The sequence below is a fragment of the Sphaerodactylus townsendi genome, linkage group LG02 (genome assembly GCF_021028975.2).
Source record: "Sphaerodactylus townsendi isolate TG3544 linkage group LG02, MPM_Stown_v2.3, whole genome shotgun sequence".
NCBI lineage: Eukaryota > Metazoa > Chordata > Lepidosauria > Squamata > Sphaerodactylidae > Sphaerodactylus > Sphaerodactylus townsendi.
Window position 1 is genome coordinate 68,078,090 of NC_059426.1, and position 15,581 is coordinate 68,093,670.

The 15,581-nt window shown below is 48.3% G+C and overlaps 1 protein-coding gene across 3 annotated transcripts; it reads left to right on the plus strand.

Moving 5' to 3' along the window:
• The first annotated feature begins 1,641 nt into the window (after nt 1–1,641).
• On the plus strand, nt 1,642–15,344 carry TMEM198 (transmembrane protein 198). Of its 3 annotated transcripts, none has more exons than XM_048485601.1 (5): nt 1,642–1,771; nt 8,791–9,032; nt 9,809–10,384; nt 12,149–12,339; nt 13,764–15,344. In XM_048485601.1, the coding sequence occupies exons 2-5, from the start codon at nt 8,879–8,881 to the stop codon at nt 13,908–13,910; spliced, it is 1,068 nt and encodes a 355-aa protein (XP_048341558.1). In that variant the 5' UTR covers nt 1,642–1,771; nt 8,791–8,878; the 3' UTR covers nt 13,911–15,344. The 3 variants fall into 3 exon arrangements, with proteins under 3 accessions (XP_048341558.1, XP_048341557.1, XP_048341560.1); XM_048485600.1 differs by lacking the exon at nt 1,642–1,771 and adding an exon at nt 1,785–2,111; XM_048485603.1 differs by lacking the exon at nt 1,642–1,771 and adding an exon at nt 7,435–7,494.
• Nucleotides 15,345–15,581: the final 237 nt, after the last annotated feature.

The following is a 15,581-nucleotide window of genomic DNA, read 5'->3' on the forward strand; positions in this document are numbered from 1 at the left end:
CAGCTCATATTTAGGTAAACAACTAAATGCTAAGGTAGGACTAAGGTAGGATTTCAAGCTAATGAAGGCAACTGACAACATGGTGCTGGCTGTACAGCTATTATCTCTTGTAACCCTATTAGAGTGTTTATACGCACAGCCCAATTTATGCATTTAAATTCCCATGTCTGAGAACAGTAATGAAATCAAGGAATATAAAGCAGCAACACAAGGGCGATTGTAAAGTCTAATGGAGCAACTTCCTATTATTCTGCTTGCAATGTTTGAGCCAATATAACTTGTTGAGTAGAATTCAGACATTCAGGAATTTGTGCATGTGGTCTGGGATTAAATATCATCCTCTCTCAGGATTTGCTGTTGGGTACAAATGCCGCCTCTAACAGCTATGGATGAATTTCCTGTCACATACATATGCACACATATATGTAACCATTGGAATAACTGGTAGCATTTAATAAGTATGCATCCTATTTAAAGGTAAGAAAGAATACATACTCTATAGCAGTGGTTCTCAACCTGTGGGTCGTGACCCCTTTGGGGGTCGAACGACCCTTTCACAGGGGTTGCCTAAGACTCTCTGCATCAGTGTTTTCCATCTGTAAAATGGATAGATCAGGGGTAGGTAACCTGCGGCTCGAGAGCCGCATGTGGCTCTTCTGCCCTTGCACTGTGGCTCCACAATCTAAGCCGCTGGCCCCATCTTTGCCCGCCCTGCAGGCAGCAGGGCGGGCGCACCAACTGGCCATGGTTGGCTGGGCCGCGCCATGGGCTTCCCCTCTAGCCCGTCCTGTTGGAGCGGGGTGGGCGCTTTCCCGGCGGCCGGCAAGGCCGAGCCGCCGGCTTCAGCCTTGCCGCGCATCCATGCGCTTCTCAGAATGAGCGGAGTAAAAGGTTAAAAAAACCCCTATATATAGTGTTATCTTTATTTTAAATGTCAAAAATTATTTGCGGCTCCAAGTGTTTTCTTTTCCCGTGGAAAACGGGTCCAAATGGCTCTTTGAGTGTTAAAGGTTCCCTACCCCTGGGATAGATGTTATGGTTGGGGGTCACCACAACATGAGAACTGTATTAAAGGGTCGTGGCATTAGGAAGGTTAAGAACCACTGCTCTATAGGAAGTACTCTAGAACTGCGCTGCTCATTGGTTCTCTTGTTGTTGGTATGGGTCACATGCACCCCATTTCTTGTAAAAGGTACCTCATGTTCTGGAGATAATGCTCCTGGGGTCCTTTCTATTACTATTTAAGTAAGCACCTTGAACTGAATCTGAAAGCACACAGAAGCCTACTTCACAGGGCGGTTTTTGGAGGATAAACTATAGGAGAGAATGTTGTAAATTGGGCCCCTACCGGAGAAACGTGGGTCAGAAATACTCCAATAAATGTAAAATATACTATTGTAGAAGGAAGCTGAGCTGTCCGAACAGCGCAGAGAATGTCAAGGGTGGAAAGAGCAATAGAATAATAACAGCGGATGTGGAGCAAAGCGATACACTGAAAACGGGGGAAGGGGTGTGGGTGGGTTGGTGAAGGAAGAGGAGGAGAACCAATAGGGCGACAATAAACGCCGTGCAATTACAGCCAAGCAGTACCATGAGCCAACCAATGCGCGACGCTGGAGGCGGGTAGTGTAAAAAGTCAATGCATAACAATGGAAAAATCAGCTGGAGAGGGTTCAAGCAGGGCCAGACGGCGCATCCTCCTGCCCAGGGGCGCGGAAAGGGGTCTTTTGGGCGGCTCAAGAGCAAGTGTGAGCAACAGAAGCTCTCTATGGTACAGGCCCCGCCCCCTACGCCGCCACGCGCTACGGGCCATAAGTGCGGAGGGGGTGGGGAGTTGGGGGCGGCCGGCGACATCAGAAGGGAGGCGCGAGAAGGCGAGAGCAAGGGAAGGAGGCGCCTTATTTGCGGACCGCGGCGCGCGAGAAGCTCCATCCGCTTCAGCCTGTCCGGTGTCTCGCGAGTACGAGAGAGAGAAAGCGCGAGCGCGCAGGGGAAGGGGAGGAGGGGAAAAGGAGAGAAAAGTGGCGTGGTGACGTCACGCGGAGCTGTCCCTCAGCACCGGGCCGAGCCGGACGGGCCCTGGTCGGCGGGTTCGAGACTGGGGCGCGCAGGTAGGGAATGGCTGCGGGAGCAGAACGGGGCGGGGGAGTGTGCTGCTTGGTTTGCTCCGTGCACTTCCTCGCAACGCTCCGTATCGAAGGGGAGGGGAGGGAGCCGTCCGGCGCCTTGTTGGGTAGCGGATGGTTGATCGTGGAAAGGGAAGTGAAGCTTCGGGGCGCGGGGGATGGATCTGGAAGCACAAAGCAGCATTTGTTGGCGGGACCGCTCAGGGGCGCTTGATGCGTGCGTAAGGGGAAAGGAAACAAGGATGGCCAGCCCGCTTCTCTTGCTCAGCCGCCGTTGGGGGCTCAGGCAGTGTGAAGAAGTTAGAGAGGAGCGCATGGGGACGTCCATCCCTTCCGGCGCTGATGCACCCCTGGCAGCCAGGCCTAGCTCGGGATGGATGGCGGAGTCGGGGGAGAATCGGTGCAGAGGAACATCCCTCCTCCCCCCGCACACAAAGGCTTCTCTCTGGCTCAGTTGCATGGTCTCTGAGGGCCACAAAGCCCCCTTCCTCTAGTCTCAGGGGCTGTGGTACTGTCTAGCTTGCCTTCCCCACGTCCTTTGGAGGGCTGGCCCTTTCAGGAAACTCCCAAGTCTGTCTGCCTAGAGGCTCTTCTCCCTGGGGTTTCTATTGCTTAACGTTGACATCTCTCAAGAAAGAGAAAAAAATCTGCCCATTATCCAATTACCTAGCACAGATCTATGTAAACAAAAGGGAAGCTAAACAAACCCCTCCCCCGTTTCCTTGGCCAAGTAGACAGTAGCAGTGCTCTTCTCTCAGGAAGAACAAAAAAGTATTGCTAGCCAAAGTATTACTGCCCGGACATCTAGCCGATCCACAAGCCCAGAATCCCCTGGGGACCCCCTCATCCCAAACAAAGAGAGTCTGGTGGGTTCCCCAGAAGGCTTTGCAGCTCCGTTTCCTAGCAACCCTGCAGCTTCTGCCAGTCCCAAACAAGGATACAACCTGGTCTGGCTTGGAGAATGCAAGGAATAAACTAATAAAGTGGATGGAGCAGGGCAAAGGGAAGGGCAAAGAAAGGGATGTGGTGAGCAAAGAAAAGGGAAGGAGTGCAGGCGGAGGCCATGACAGCAGGGGAATGAGAGATATTGGACCAATCTGGTATACTGCTAATGGATGGGAGAGAAGGCAAGCTGAAACATTTGCAGACAGAATGGAGATATCACAGGCTTGATAAACCAGGCCTCTGTCTAGAGTAGATGTGGCAGAACAAATACCTAGCTGAGCTAATAGATTCCAGCTATCTTATTTCTGGCATTTCCTGTGGCTCAGAGAAGCGGAGCTTCCTAGAATTTGGGGTGTCTCAGTGGTAGCTGATTCAGCGCTACCATTGCAAGCATCACTTGGGTTGAAACTTTCAGTCCATTTGATTTATAGCAATGGGTTCTATGCATGGCTTTTTGGTGTCAGGATGGTTCAGCACACCCAACACTTTGCACGAGCTTTGCTAGAAGTGTCAGCAGACTGGGGATTTGGGTGCACAAAATTTGTACTTTAAGAGGAAAGGAGCACTGTGCCTAGTTATGAGAGCAGATATGGTGCAGGAGATGTTGGGGAGAGATTTGAATGGAACAGGGATGTAAGAGATTTTTCCCCATTAGCCTACCCATGTCTCTGATGTTACAGATCACTGAGTATTAAAATATTGCTAACTCAGTAAAGTGTCTTCCTCTTGTGATCCTGTCCCCATGTTTGAGACACCTGATTATATGTGACACAAAACACCCCTCTGGGGCTGTGTGTGTGTGTAACTCACAACATATCTTTTGTGCCAGGCAGAGCTGATGCAGGTGTTTCCATTGCGGAGCCAGGATATAATTAACTTAAAATAAATAAAAAGCTGCAAAATCAATTCAAACACTCAACCCTCCCCAAACAAACTGCACATCAATTCTAGCTGCTCTGTTGGAAACTGCACAGTGTTTCTTTTCAGTTTGGTATCAGCCCCAGGGTCTCTTCCTTGCTTCCAGAGCATCTGGCAGCCAGGGCCCCATACTACAGCTGCTCCTCACAGTACCACTCCCCTGGGTTGCTTCCAGGTTAATAGGATTCTTTCATTAGGAGCTTTTCTGCAAGCTGTCAAGAATAATCCCATAGGCAAAAAGAGAATAGGGTATGGAAGATTCTCTTCCATATAAAATGATCCTATTAGCAGATGTGCCTACCCCAAACCCTCAGGAAAAGTTTTCTGGAATGGCAGTGTTCCCTGGCACCATTCCCACAGAGCAGGGGTGTCCAACTCTGGTGCCCCAAATGTTCATGGACTACGATTCCCATCAGTACCTGCCAATTTGACATGCTGGCAGGGGCTGATGGGAATAGTAGTCCATGAACATCTGGGGTGCCAGAGTTGGACACCCCTGCCATAGAGGTACATGGGTTGGCCCCACACTTGTGCAGTCTGCAGTAGTGCCCTTTGTCAGGAGAGGCTGAGTCTGCCTTATGCTCTGACGGCTTTTCTTATCTCATGCCTGCCATGTGAGATTCCACAGCGTGCTCTCCTTCCCACCCTCTTTACAGAGCCTTCTGTTTGTGTCATCCTTACTATCCTTTTTTTAAAGCCTCGCCTTCAGCACATATGTTAAATTCCAACAATACAGTTCCACTGTCTTCAACTTGTTGAGGAAACCTCAGACTGTGGTAGCTGGGTACAACTCCAGGGGTGCGTGGGAGACCTGGTTTCCAGGGCAGTCCCACAGGCTACATAGAAACTGGAGTAGCAAAAGAGTTATTTCTCTGCCTTGTGGAATCATCTTCTGCTCCTGTAACAAAAGGTCATTGTCACAGCTGTGTTTGAGGAATAAAGTTTGCCTGAGTGGGCATAGCATGTAAAGGGAGCCTGTGGGAAAGTGGGAACTCTAACTTGCAATCACTGTGGAAGGGGATTAACCAGGACTCAGCCAAATCCCAGAATGTAGTTGAGCTGGCTGGCCTGGAACCCACAGCAGGGGCCAGTCAGTCACACACCACACATGCACACACTCACAGCTGGCTCTGGAGAAGGCTTAAGCATGATTAACACAAGCAAGAACCAAAGGGCAGCATTTTACAAGGACATGGACATTTATTTTTGGTATTGACCACAGGAGAGCCTCCTTCACTTAGATATCTACTTGCAGGTAAAGAGCTCAAGAACCCCTCACTACAAAGTAGGTATTTAGGGTTGTTGTCGAGCCTGTATTTGGCCCATAGCATGCATTAGCTAGCTTTGAACTGTATTGGCCTTCCCCCTCCCTAAGCAATAGGAACATGTGCAAAAAGAGATTAGGATAAAAGTGGGGGAAGCTAGAGAGGCTTTGCTACAGAGAAAATCAAACTGTAAAAGTGGCTGTTTTAAACTAAAATTTCTAAATTTAGATTTAGACTGATTTGAGCAGATAGATTTTGGCACGATGTCAAATGCTGCTGTTATTGAACAAGTACATAACAGTTTGCTTGTGTCAGTCCATTAGATTTGTGTGGTTTTTGAGAGACATAAAATAGGTAAAGCTATTTGCTTTTATGTAACCAGCATCTTGGTAATGTAAAAATATGGAGGGTTTTTAGCTGTACTCAGCCTAGTACCTCTCAAGTTTGGGGTCTAGTTCATGGTCACTGGTTTTATGTTTGTTCAGAGTCTGCTGTAATTTCCCCAATTTTACTGTTGTCAGGCTGCACTCTAATAACATGTAAGAAAACTGCTTTCTGCTACCCTTGACATAAACTTCCCCTTGAATTGTATAACTCAGTTGCAACTCCGTATCCAATGGTATGAACACTGTTTTAGAATAATTCATTGATTCTCTTGTCATAAAGGCATCTAACCCAAATAGTAATGATATACAGAGATTACCATTTCAAATTTTCTAAGCCAGTAGTCTAATATCCTTCCACACAGTGAAGCTGATGTTACTACTCCATTGTGCTTCTCTGGATTTCTGAGAAGGAAAGGAAGGCAAAATGTCCTTGGCCACATGGCAGGACATTATAAATTATTACCTTGCTGAGCAGAAACAAAGAAGTCATGTGACACCTCAAAGACCAATAGATGTATTGATTCATAAGCCTGCACGTGTCAGAGACTATAACAAAGTAGGCTGTAACTCGTGAAAACTCACACTGTACATCTTTTGGTCATTTAACATAAGAGTGTCCAATGAACTCTCCCTTTATTTTGAAGCTAGCAGACTAACATGCTCAACTTTACATGCTTACTGTAGGAAGTTACCGCTTGGTAGATGAATATCAGCTCATCGGCATTACATTACATTGGTTAAGTTAGTACTTTCATTAACTTTTGGCCTTATGGCAATTGTGCAGCAGAGCAGGCTGCACTGAAAGTGACATCAGAAGCTGAAGCTAGTTTATTGCTTGTGGAACAGCACAGGAATGAGGTCCAAAGTTCTTCTCCACATCTTAGTCCCTGCTTACTTGAAAGGTTTCATTGTAGACCTCTTAAGAGGAGGAATTGTACAGGTTTTTATCCCAAAATATTTTTGTAATGGACCCCTTGCAACAAAAAAAGTGGGTTATTTTACTCAGTTGTTTATTTAAAACATTTTAATTCTATCTTTCCACTCAATCAGGATCTACAGTAGTGATCATGATGCTGTTATTCTCTGTTGGAGTTTGTCTCCACATCAGTTGCTGCAAGTTAGGTTTCAAAACGGGCCAACGGGACTTTTGATTTCGTGCCAATGATCACCAGCACTTAATCTGGCATGGCATGGGGCATTGGTATGTGGGGAATTGACTGAAGTAGGATAAACTGCCCGAGACTTTTTTTCTTTAGTCATAATGAAAATATTTTATAGCCTTTTCATTCTGATCTGCAATAATAAGGAAGAAAACTTGAGGCTGGGTGGCCCCATGAGTTGTGGGAATCTAACTGACCGACGCAGCTTTGCAATAAGGGTCATCAGGGAACTATTTAAGGAGTCCAAGACTAGGATCAAGGCTGAGGGGAATCAAGATGTTGGGGCAGAGAAGCCAGCAGATGTGGGTTTCTGTGAAGCCACATTGCAAGGGGGGAGCGGGCGGGCTGGATGTGGAAGAAGCAGAGTTGCTGAAACAAAGCAACCTGCTCTAGCTTGGGGGGGAAAGGCACTCATTTGGTAATTTCTCAGCAACCAATCAGAAAATGTCTTTCCTCCCTTAGCAACAGAATGTGCACCAATCAGCAGATGGCATGCCTTCAATACTAGCGCTCATTGGAAGATGAATGGTGGGGGGGAGAGCAAAGGAGAGACTCGTGGAAGATATGAGAGATGTTCAGGCTGCTGCTGACCTATTCCTGAGCAGCAGGGGGAGGGGCTAAGCCTCTCTCCTGCCACTCTGCCTTCAGGGGTCTTTCTAGGCACTGTCCTCCTCCTCCACTACTGCTCTGCCTGGTAGTGAGCCTAATACTGCAAAAGGGGTCTTCCCTTTGTTGAAAGAGGCATCAGTTGCAATCCATTCGTGGAATTGGGGTTCACAGACACCTCTGAAACCGTAGATGGATTGGCTTGATGTTGCTTCCTTTGTTTGACTGGGGGAGGGGGAAGCTTGCCTTCTATTTGTTCTGTTATCCTGCGTAGCCGTGGTATAAGCAGCGAAGAATTAACACAAAGGCTTTTCTGTTGAGCCTCTTTGCCTGTAGTCCGCCAGTGTTGAGGAAAGGGGGGGGGGGTGTCACATGCTCTAGTCCACAGCAAGATCCAGATGCCTCTTTTTGCTTTTACTGCTGTTAGTAATGGTATGTGCTGGAGTAGTCAGTGGGAGTGGAGGTTACTGTAGCCAGCCAGTCCTCTTTTGCCCCAATGGCTGGACTTTGAGGCAGCCAGACACGCAGAGGGTTAAAGAAATTGGATCTCTGGCAGATGCTTTTCGAAACTGCTACACCCCCCCCCCCACCCCGCTTGGTGACTCACTCCCCTATCTCACTGGCTCTTGCAGCTAGAAACTGGGGGAGGGGGTGGAGAGGGGGTGCGTGAATGTTGTTAAAAGTATCATCTGTTCTTTCCTCAGTTGCTATGGAGACCATAGGGTGGTTGATTCCCTTTATAGCAGCTTCCCCCCCATTTGGAAAAGTTGTAGTCCCATCCCTGCCCAGCACCTTTCCCAGAATTGTTCAGAGTCCCCTCCGTCATGGTATATGCTGGAAAGCTGCCTGGCAAGCTAGCCTGATGTAGTGAAATTCTTACTGAAAAGACAGAGGTGGAAAAAGATCCCCGAGAATCTCCCATAGCATCTAGGAAAGCTCACAGGGAGCCAGGGATAAAGACACCCACTGCAGGCCTGGGCCTTTCTAGCCCTTTGATTCAGCCTCAAAACTAAAAAAAAAGGCTTCTTCTGCCTGCCAGTAATGTCTGGTTGGACTTGGCCAAGGTCCAGGAAGCTGGTGGTGGGTGTCCCCTGCTCTGATCTTGTTGCGCATTAAATCTGCCTCATTGCTTGCCTCCTCTCACAGCGCCCACCTGAAGAGAGAGGAGGTATTTGCTGAGCTTCAGTGGGACAGCCCTGCTGCGGATGGAGAGGGGTTCTGCCTTATGTTCCAGCTAACAGACTTCCATTCTTCTCACTGAGTTTGTGGTTGTGACCTAGCTGTGGGGCTCGTACGGATAGGTCACGTGGCTGGCTGGCTAGTCCTTAGCTGGTCCTCTGAAAAGCCTGGGTCTCAGCATTTCCCCCCTCTAATCTCTCAACAGATGGCGGCAATACCATGAAGCAGCATCCCCTGCTAGCAAAGGGGAGGGTGTGGGGATCCTGATGTCACCTTGAAGACCTTGCAGAGCCATGACGTCAACTGTACAGACCCTCCGTTTCCCACTGCTTCCACATGCACCAGGACAGGACATCTGTGACCAGGAAATTGAGCGGCGCTACCAGGTGGTGCCCTCAGTCGTGTGTGCCATGTGCTGCCTCTTTGGGATCATCTACTGCTTCTTTGGTGAGAAGGGGGGAGACTCTGGGCCCTTCTGGGGGTATAGTGGAAAGTCAGGAATAATGAGGCCTGGGGACTGAAGGCAGCTGCTTATCTGAATGTGGTTGCCAGGTCCACAGAGCCCATTTCATGTTTAGTCGGCCACGTTTCATATTGTCCACTACTATGATGGGGTGGAGCTGATGTGCACAAAATGCTCTTGAAGCTGCTACCCTTGGCATATGTTAAAAATTTGAAGGGCCGGAGGGGGAGGCTTATTTTTGGATAAATATGGTTAATGTTGGGCTGCATGGGAGAAGGAAGAGGCTGGCTGGCAGCTTTTTGCAGCCTCTAACTTGCTTTGTCAGTCTTGCCCATTTCATCTCTAATGCTCGTCAAGGCAGTAGTATAACAGCATGGCGTCGAAGAGCTGCTGCAGTGCTTCTGATTCTGCAGTTCTGACCTGAAGGGTTAGGGTTAGGGTAGCACAGAGGGACCAGAGCAGCTTTCACAGACTACGTGGCAGGGTTCTTGGCTAAGCCAGGCAGTACCCCAGCAGAAAGATTAGCTGGCTTTCCTGGGCTTCCAGCTAGATGTTACAGAGCTCAGACAGGAACACAGAAAGATGCCCAGTTAGAGTAACATGTCCCGGACAGAAGGACTGCCCATCCCCCAATAGATCCCCTTTTGTGATATAAGAGCAGAACCCAGTGGGATGGGGGATGGTCCTGCCCTGCTAGAATGAACGGGTAGTTGGATCTTGTGACTTTGACCTGACCCCATTTGCTTCCTCCCTTCCTCAGGATACCGTTGCTTCAAGGCAGTGATGTTCCTGACAGGGCTGATGTTCGGCTCAGTGATCATCTTTATGCTGTGCTACAAAGAGCGGGTGCTGGACACGCAGCTGAGCGTGGAGGCCTCCGTGGGCATCGGTCTGGGCATCGGAGTGCTCTGTGGGCTGGTCACCATGCTGGTGCGCAGCGTCGGGCTTTTCATGGTGGGGCTGCTGCTGGGGCTGCTGCTGGCGGTGGCCACGTTGGTGGTGATGGAGCAGTTCTACCACCCACCCACCGTCTGGATCCCTATCGGCTTGCTGCTGGGTGTGGGCATGCTGTGTGCTGTGCTTACCTTGCAGTGGCAGCGCCTCTTCACCACCCTCTCCACCGCTGTCTTTGGCAGCGCTGTCATGACAGCCACTGCCGACTACTTCGTTGAGCTCTTCCTGCTGCTGCAGTATGTCTACGAGCGCGTCAAAGTGGCACCTGCTAGGCCCATCTGCTGGTACAGCTGGGTCATCCTGGGAACTTGGCCTGTCCTGGCATTGTTGGGCATCCTGGTGCAGTGGAAAGTCACAGCTGAGGGGTACTCGCACACTGAGGGTGAGTGGGGTGCTCACTGGACGGATGGGGAGAGGGCTGGAAAGGAACAAGAAAGCAGCCAGACTGGATCACTATCACTTGCAGAGTTACCCTCCTGTCTTTCCTCCAGTTCAGTTACCAGGCTATGTTGTTTTTGAAATTATGTTAAATTCCAGCTCCAGATCCTCCTAATTGAGGAGAATTCAGTAAACTCGTAGATGCCAAAATTTTCCAGGCTGGAGTAGTATTTTTCTCCTTTTAGCAGATTGTATAATTGCTTAATTATAGCTTCATGAAGTGGGAAATAAACTCTTGGGAGTGGAAAAGTGTTATTTGTTAGTTGTTGCTACTGGGGGCTGGGATGTGCACTTGAACAGACATTCCACATTGTCTTAGCATCCCAGAAAAAACATGCACAGTGAACAGGGCTCTTTGCCAACTGTGGTCAGAGCTGTGTTGGTCACCACAAGGTCGCAGGTCTGACTACGCTGGATACCAGGTTCCATATACTGGTAATAGGAGTAGGTTTATCTTTGCAATCTGTGGCCTGAGCAGGTCTTTCTTCTGAAAGTAGCCAGACCTTTCTTTGTTCATGTAGTCATGCATGCATTCAGGCAAAAATAGGGTTGCCATCTTTTCTACCAGCCTCTGTAGCTATTCTCTTAACAGCAGCAGCGTGTGTAGACCATTTGCAGGTATCCAGAGGCAGTTTTTTCTTAGTTGCCTGATTTTACAGAATTGGCTCAATACTGATTTTACAGATACTGCCTACAGTAAATATAATTGCAACATGCTGTGTGCTTGGCTTTCTTGCATGCCAATAAAACATAAAGATTAGTTATGCTGGTTCATAGCAAACTCTTTTAATCAATTTCTTTGGCTGATAATTGTGTAGTTATTTGACTTTTAATCCACCATATTTAGATACGTTTACATAGTCAGAACTCATTTGGCAGATTCTGTACAAAATGGACATTTTCTTGTAAATATATAAGGTTAAATAATCAGAAGCTAATATTATTTCTTTTCTAAAAAGCACACTCTTTAATATTTCAATCAGCTTTGATAGCATGGTATACACTGCTAGTAAGAAATCGGGTTTACAATATATTAAAGCTGTAAACACCAACTGTAAACAAGTTCAGGACTATCAGTATGGTGAAAATTTCAGGATCTCAAGTCATGCTGACACTGATCTCAACTCAGCACTGTCGGCTTCAATTGCCTTAGGTCTGATCACTGAAAGTAAAGCCACAGCACTTCACAGAGATACAAACAGTGTGCTGACCTTGCTTTCAAACTAAAAGGAAAAGCCACTTTTGGCTTAGCCAACAAATTTGGCTGGTGGAAAGGAGAAAAGGCGTGCAAGTTTCCACGTATTAATTAGGGAACATATTTTAATATATGATAAAATGCTGTAATTGATCAATGCAGTGAAGATCAAAACTTTTATGCCCTCATTCAAACATAGAATATTGCTTTCCTAGAGTTAAACTACCTGTTACATTATGTAAGTGGTTATAATTGTAGCTCAGCAGCCTTTAAAAAAAACCTTTAAAACCCACTTCACTTTGGGAGTGCACAATTAACAGAACAGGTAACCAACCAGCGTGTGTGTTCTCTTGTACATGCGTACATGCAGTCTTCCCTGCCTGCCATTTTTCCCTTTGACCTCACAGTAAAGTATTCCTGCAGTGGCAGCTGCTGGCACATTAGGTCGTTCATTTGTCATGCTAGGTTTCTTTACTCATCTATCTCTTTCTTCCCCCTCCCCCCACCATCAAGTGATTATCAGCCGGCAGCAGCGGCGGGTCCAGCTAATGAGGATCAAGCAACGTGAAGAGCGCAAAGAGAAGAAGAAGAAGCGGCGACCACATCCTCACCCACACCCGCAGCATAAGGCCCACCCACCGGAGCCTGCCTACCGCCGCAAGCCCAATCCTGTGCGCCGTTTTGATGGAGATGTGCTCTCCCCAGTGAGTGAATGCTACTGCCCCTCTATATGTGGGCAGGGTGGGAGGGATTTGGAAGTCACAGCTGCGTTCTGAAAAAATATCTTCTGTCTAGCACCATGTTTATGGAGGCAGTCAGCTGTCCTTCATTCTTTTCCTCTTGTCCATTCTGTAGATCTTTGCCATCTCGATGAAAAATGGGGCATTAGCTTTGTGAAAGTTTTTCCCCAGTTCAATAATTGTTCTGTATGCCATGAAAAGGCTTTTGCCTCTGTGTCCTCTGTGTGTGGACAAACTACTTGTATGAAGTTCCCACAAAATAGCAGAACAGAGTAGAGCGTGACTCCAGTACTGTAGAACAATTGAGTGAATGCTGCCACTATGTGCAGGGAAACTAGGCCAGTAAGGCACAGTACTGTAGATATGGGGGAGAAGATACATGGAGGACCCATTTCCTGTTTCCTAGTTGGGGTCTTGCCCCATGTAGGGTGATTGCATTTTCAAGTTGGAAATACAGAGTAATGCTTCTAACTTCTATTATAATCTGTATGAAAGTTCTCTTCAGCTCGAAATGAATCTCTGCCTAGGACCAATGGCTTTGCCGTGGGGCCCTTGTGGACCGTGCTGATGGGTGCAGGGAAAATAAAGTGGCTTGGCATCTCTCATATGAAGCGGCAAATGGTCATACCCATGCTAATCACTGGCCAACATAGCTTTACACCTAATAAGCCAGTGCTGATTCATTTCCTGAGAACTCACGGGAGCATAGCCTGTGTAGTTTAAAACACCGTCTCCCCACGAGAACTGTTGTACTGGGTGGCATAGTCATAATTGCAAAGTGACTCAGTGCTGTTCCAGTAAATTCATGGTTAATTTGTAAAGTGTGAACAGCATTCATGTATTTCTAAACACCGAGTAACAAGTACTGGAGAACACTGATTGGTCAGTACTCCCTGGCACATGTCTGTTGCAAGTTTAGTAGGGTGAATCTGCTGGTCACCCTTCATATCTTTGTGCTGCAGCAAATCCCTGAGTTGTTACAACAAACATTACTGCCTCACAGAGTGTAAAGCACTTTCATTTTCCAAAGCTGAGCACAGGCAAGACAAGCTATGGCTTCTCTGACCGTCTTTTCTGGGATTGCTAAAAGCCCCCAGGAGGCCGAGCTGTCAACCTTTCTCAGTGGGTTTGAGAAAGAAGCCATACGACAGAGAAGGAGCCCATTAACAGCTCAGGTTGACATGTGGAGGAACAGTGTGATCTTCCTCCTTACAAGGAAGGAACAATATGGCTGAAGTATTAGACCCGGCTGATATTCTCTCAGTGGGTAGCAGAGCCCCCCACTTTCTGCCTGAGAGATCTCTGGAACAAGTCATGGGCAGCCCCTCTACCTTGTGAAGGAGGATGAAAGGCTGTGCTGTCATTTTCTCTTTTTCTCCATTTTGCAGAGCTACATACAGAGCTTTAGGGAGCGGCAGACAGGCTCCTCTCTCAACAGCCTCCTGGCCAGTGCACATGCTGCCATCGACATGGACTATGACTGTGGCTCCACCGTGCCCCTGACAACGGGCTCCGGCCCTGCCATGCGGGTATAGTGCAGCATCTGCCACAAGGACGCTGTCTTCCATGGTCACACAGATCTGGCTGTGTGGCTATCTTAGCGCCTGTGCTGCCATCAAGACTTTCAGATTCTCTCCCCTGGCATTGGTGTGTTTGGACTAGACATGCAGGTGCAGACTGACATCTCCCAACATGCAACTATATGTGGAAATCTTCCCCAACACTATACTGGCTTTTACCAAGCTGCCATGAAACAAGAACCAAGGGAGGAGTATGATGAGCACGTATTTGGGGCAAAGGGCTGAAGAAAGACCTGGTTTCCGCCCAACTAGGCAGGGACTGTGGGAGAGGCCAGAAAGATGGACAATGAAAGGGATAAGAAACTCATGAAAACAATAAGAAAATTATAAGGAACTGCCAACAGGGCCCACCCACCTCAACTGAAACAGCCCAAAGACTGGGTGTTCCTGTGGTGTCTTGGCACATGATGGACCCAGTCCTCGTCCTGGAGCTTGTCTTTCTGTGAACTGACCTCAAGGACTGTCTTAGGGGCATGAGTGCCATTTTGTACCGATGGTGGCACGATTGGATTCAGCTCACTCCAGTCTGGCTGGAGCTAGCCAGCTCAGGGAAATGGGGTCCTCTGGCCCGGGGCCCCTAGCCCACACCAGTGCCTGGCATTCTGTTTAAATGGGCAACTTAAGGAGGGAGGGGAAGAGGGTGGGCATTGGCACCTGGGCCACTTGGGCTGGGCTGTGAAATTGTCAAAGTGTGCAAGCATGAGTGTGTGTGAGGGAGCTGGAGAATGTGTGGATGTTCTGGCTGGCATCCAGGCAGCAAGCCTTTTGATGCCCCCTTTCCCCTTCCACTCCCCCCTGCCCAGCTTCTCATCATGGAGTGGGGCAGTGAGGGGCTGGGGGCAGGGTGGGGGGAGAAAGGGGTGGGGGTGAGGAATACCCATGTACATATTCTTGTTGCCGTTATTTGTATTAATTTATTATTGAAAAGAGCTTGGCCTGAGGAGCTCTGCTGGACTGTCAGGAGGAAGGAACAGACTTCTTTTCCCACAGGCCCGTCCTTGTGCTCGCCTTTTCTTCCACTTGTTCTCACAGAGCTGTGGGGTGAACATGTGTAAGAGGTGTTCCCCTGCACAGCCACCTGTTTGGGCTTATGGTTTTGCTTTCCTGCCATTCCTCCAAGGGATCTGTCATCTCCATCGTTAAAGGGACTGGGATGGGGGGAGGGGGAATCGATCTGTGAGAGGACGGGGGATGGGAGAGGATCCAGCACAGCTCAGCAAAGCCTTTCTTCCATGGGGAAACTGCATGTTTCTGTCACCAATTGCCATTGTTGTCACCACAGAAAACCTTTGCACTCCTGTTTTTCTTTGTTTTGTCTCTTTTTTGTATATGTGCCAAATGCTGCCGGCCTGCGGCTGCGCAAGTAAAAAGAAAAAGCCTTTCAGAGAATTGCCTCCATGAATGAATGAATGTACCACAAGAGAGGAGCTGTGGGCAGGAGCACTATTGCATGTATATTGGAAGTGGGGGTGACACATGCCTGACTATGACATGGGGAAGGGGCACAGTAGAGGTGTGTGTACTACTGCACGTGTGGGAGTGCCGAACCACAGCCTGAGTCACCACAAAAACATTTTGAATCATCACTTCTGCCTGCTTAGCAGTAGCAAGGTCATGTCACTGTGT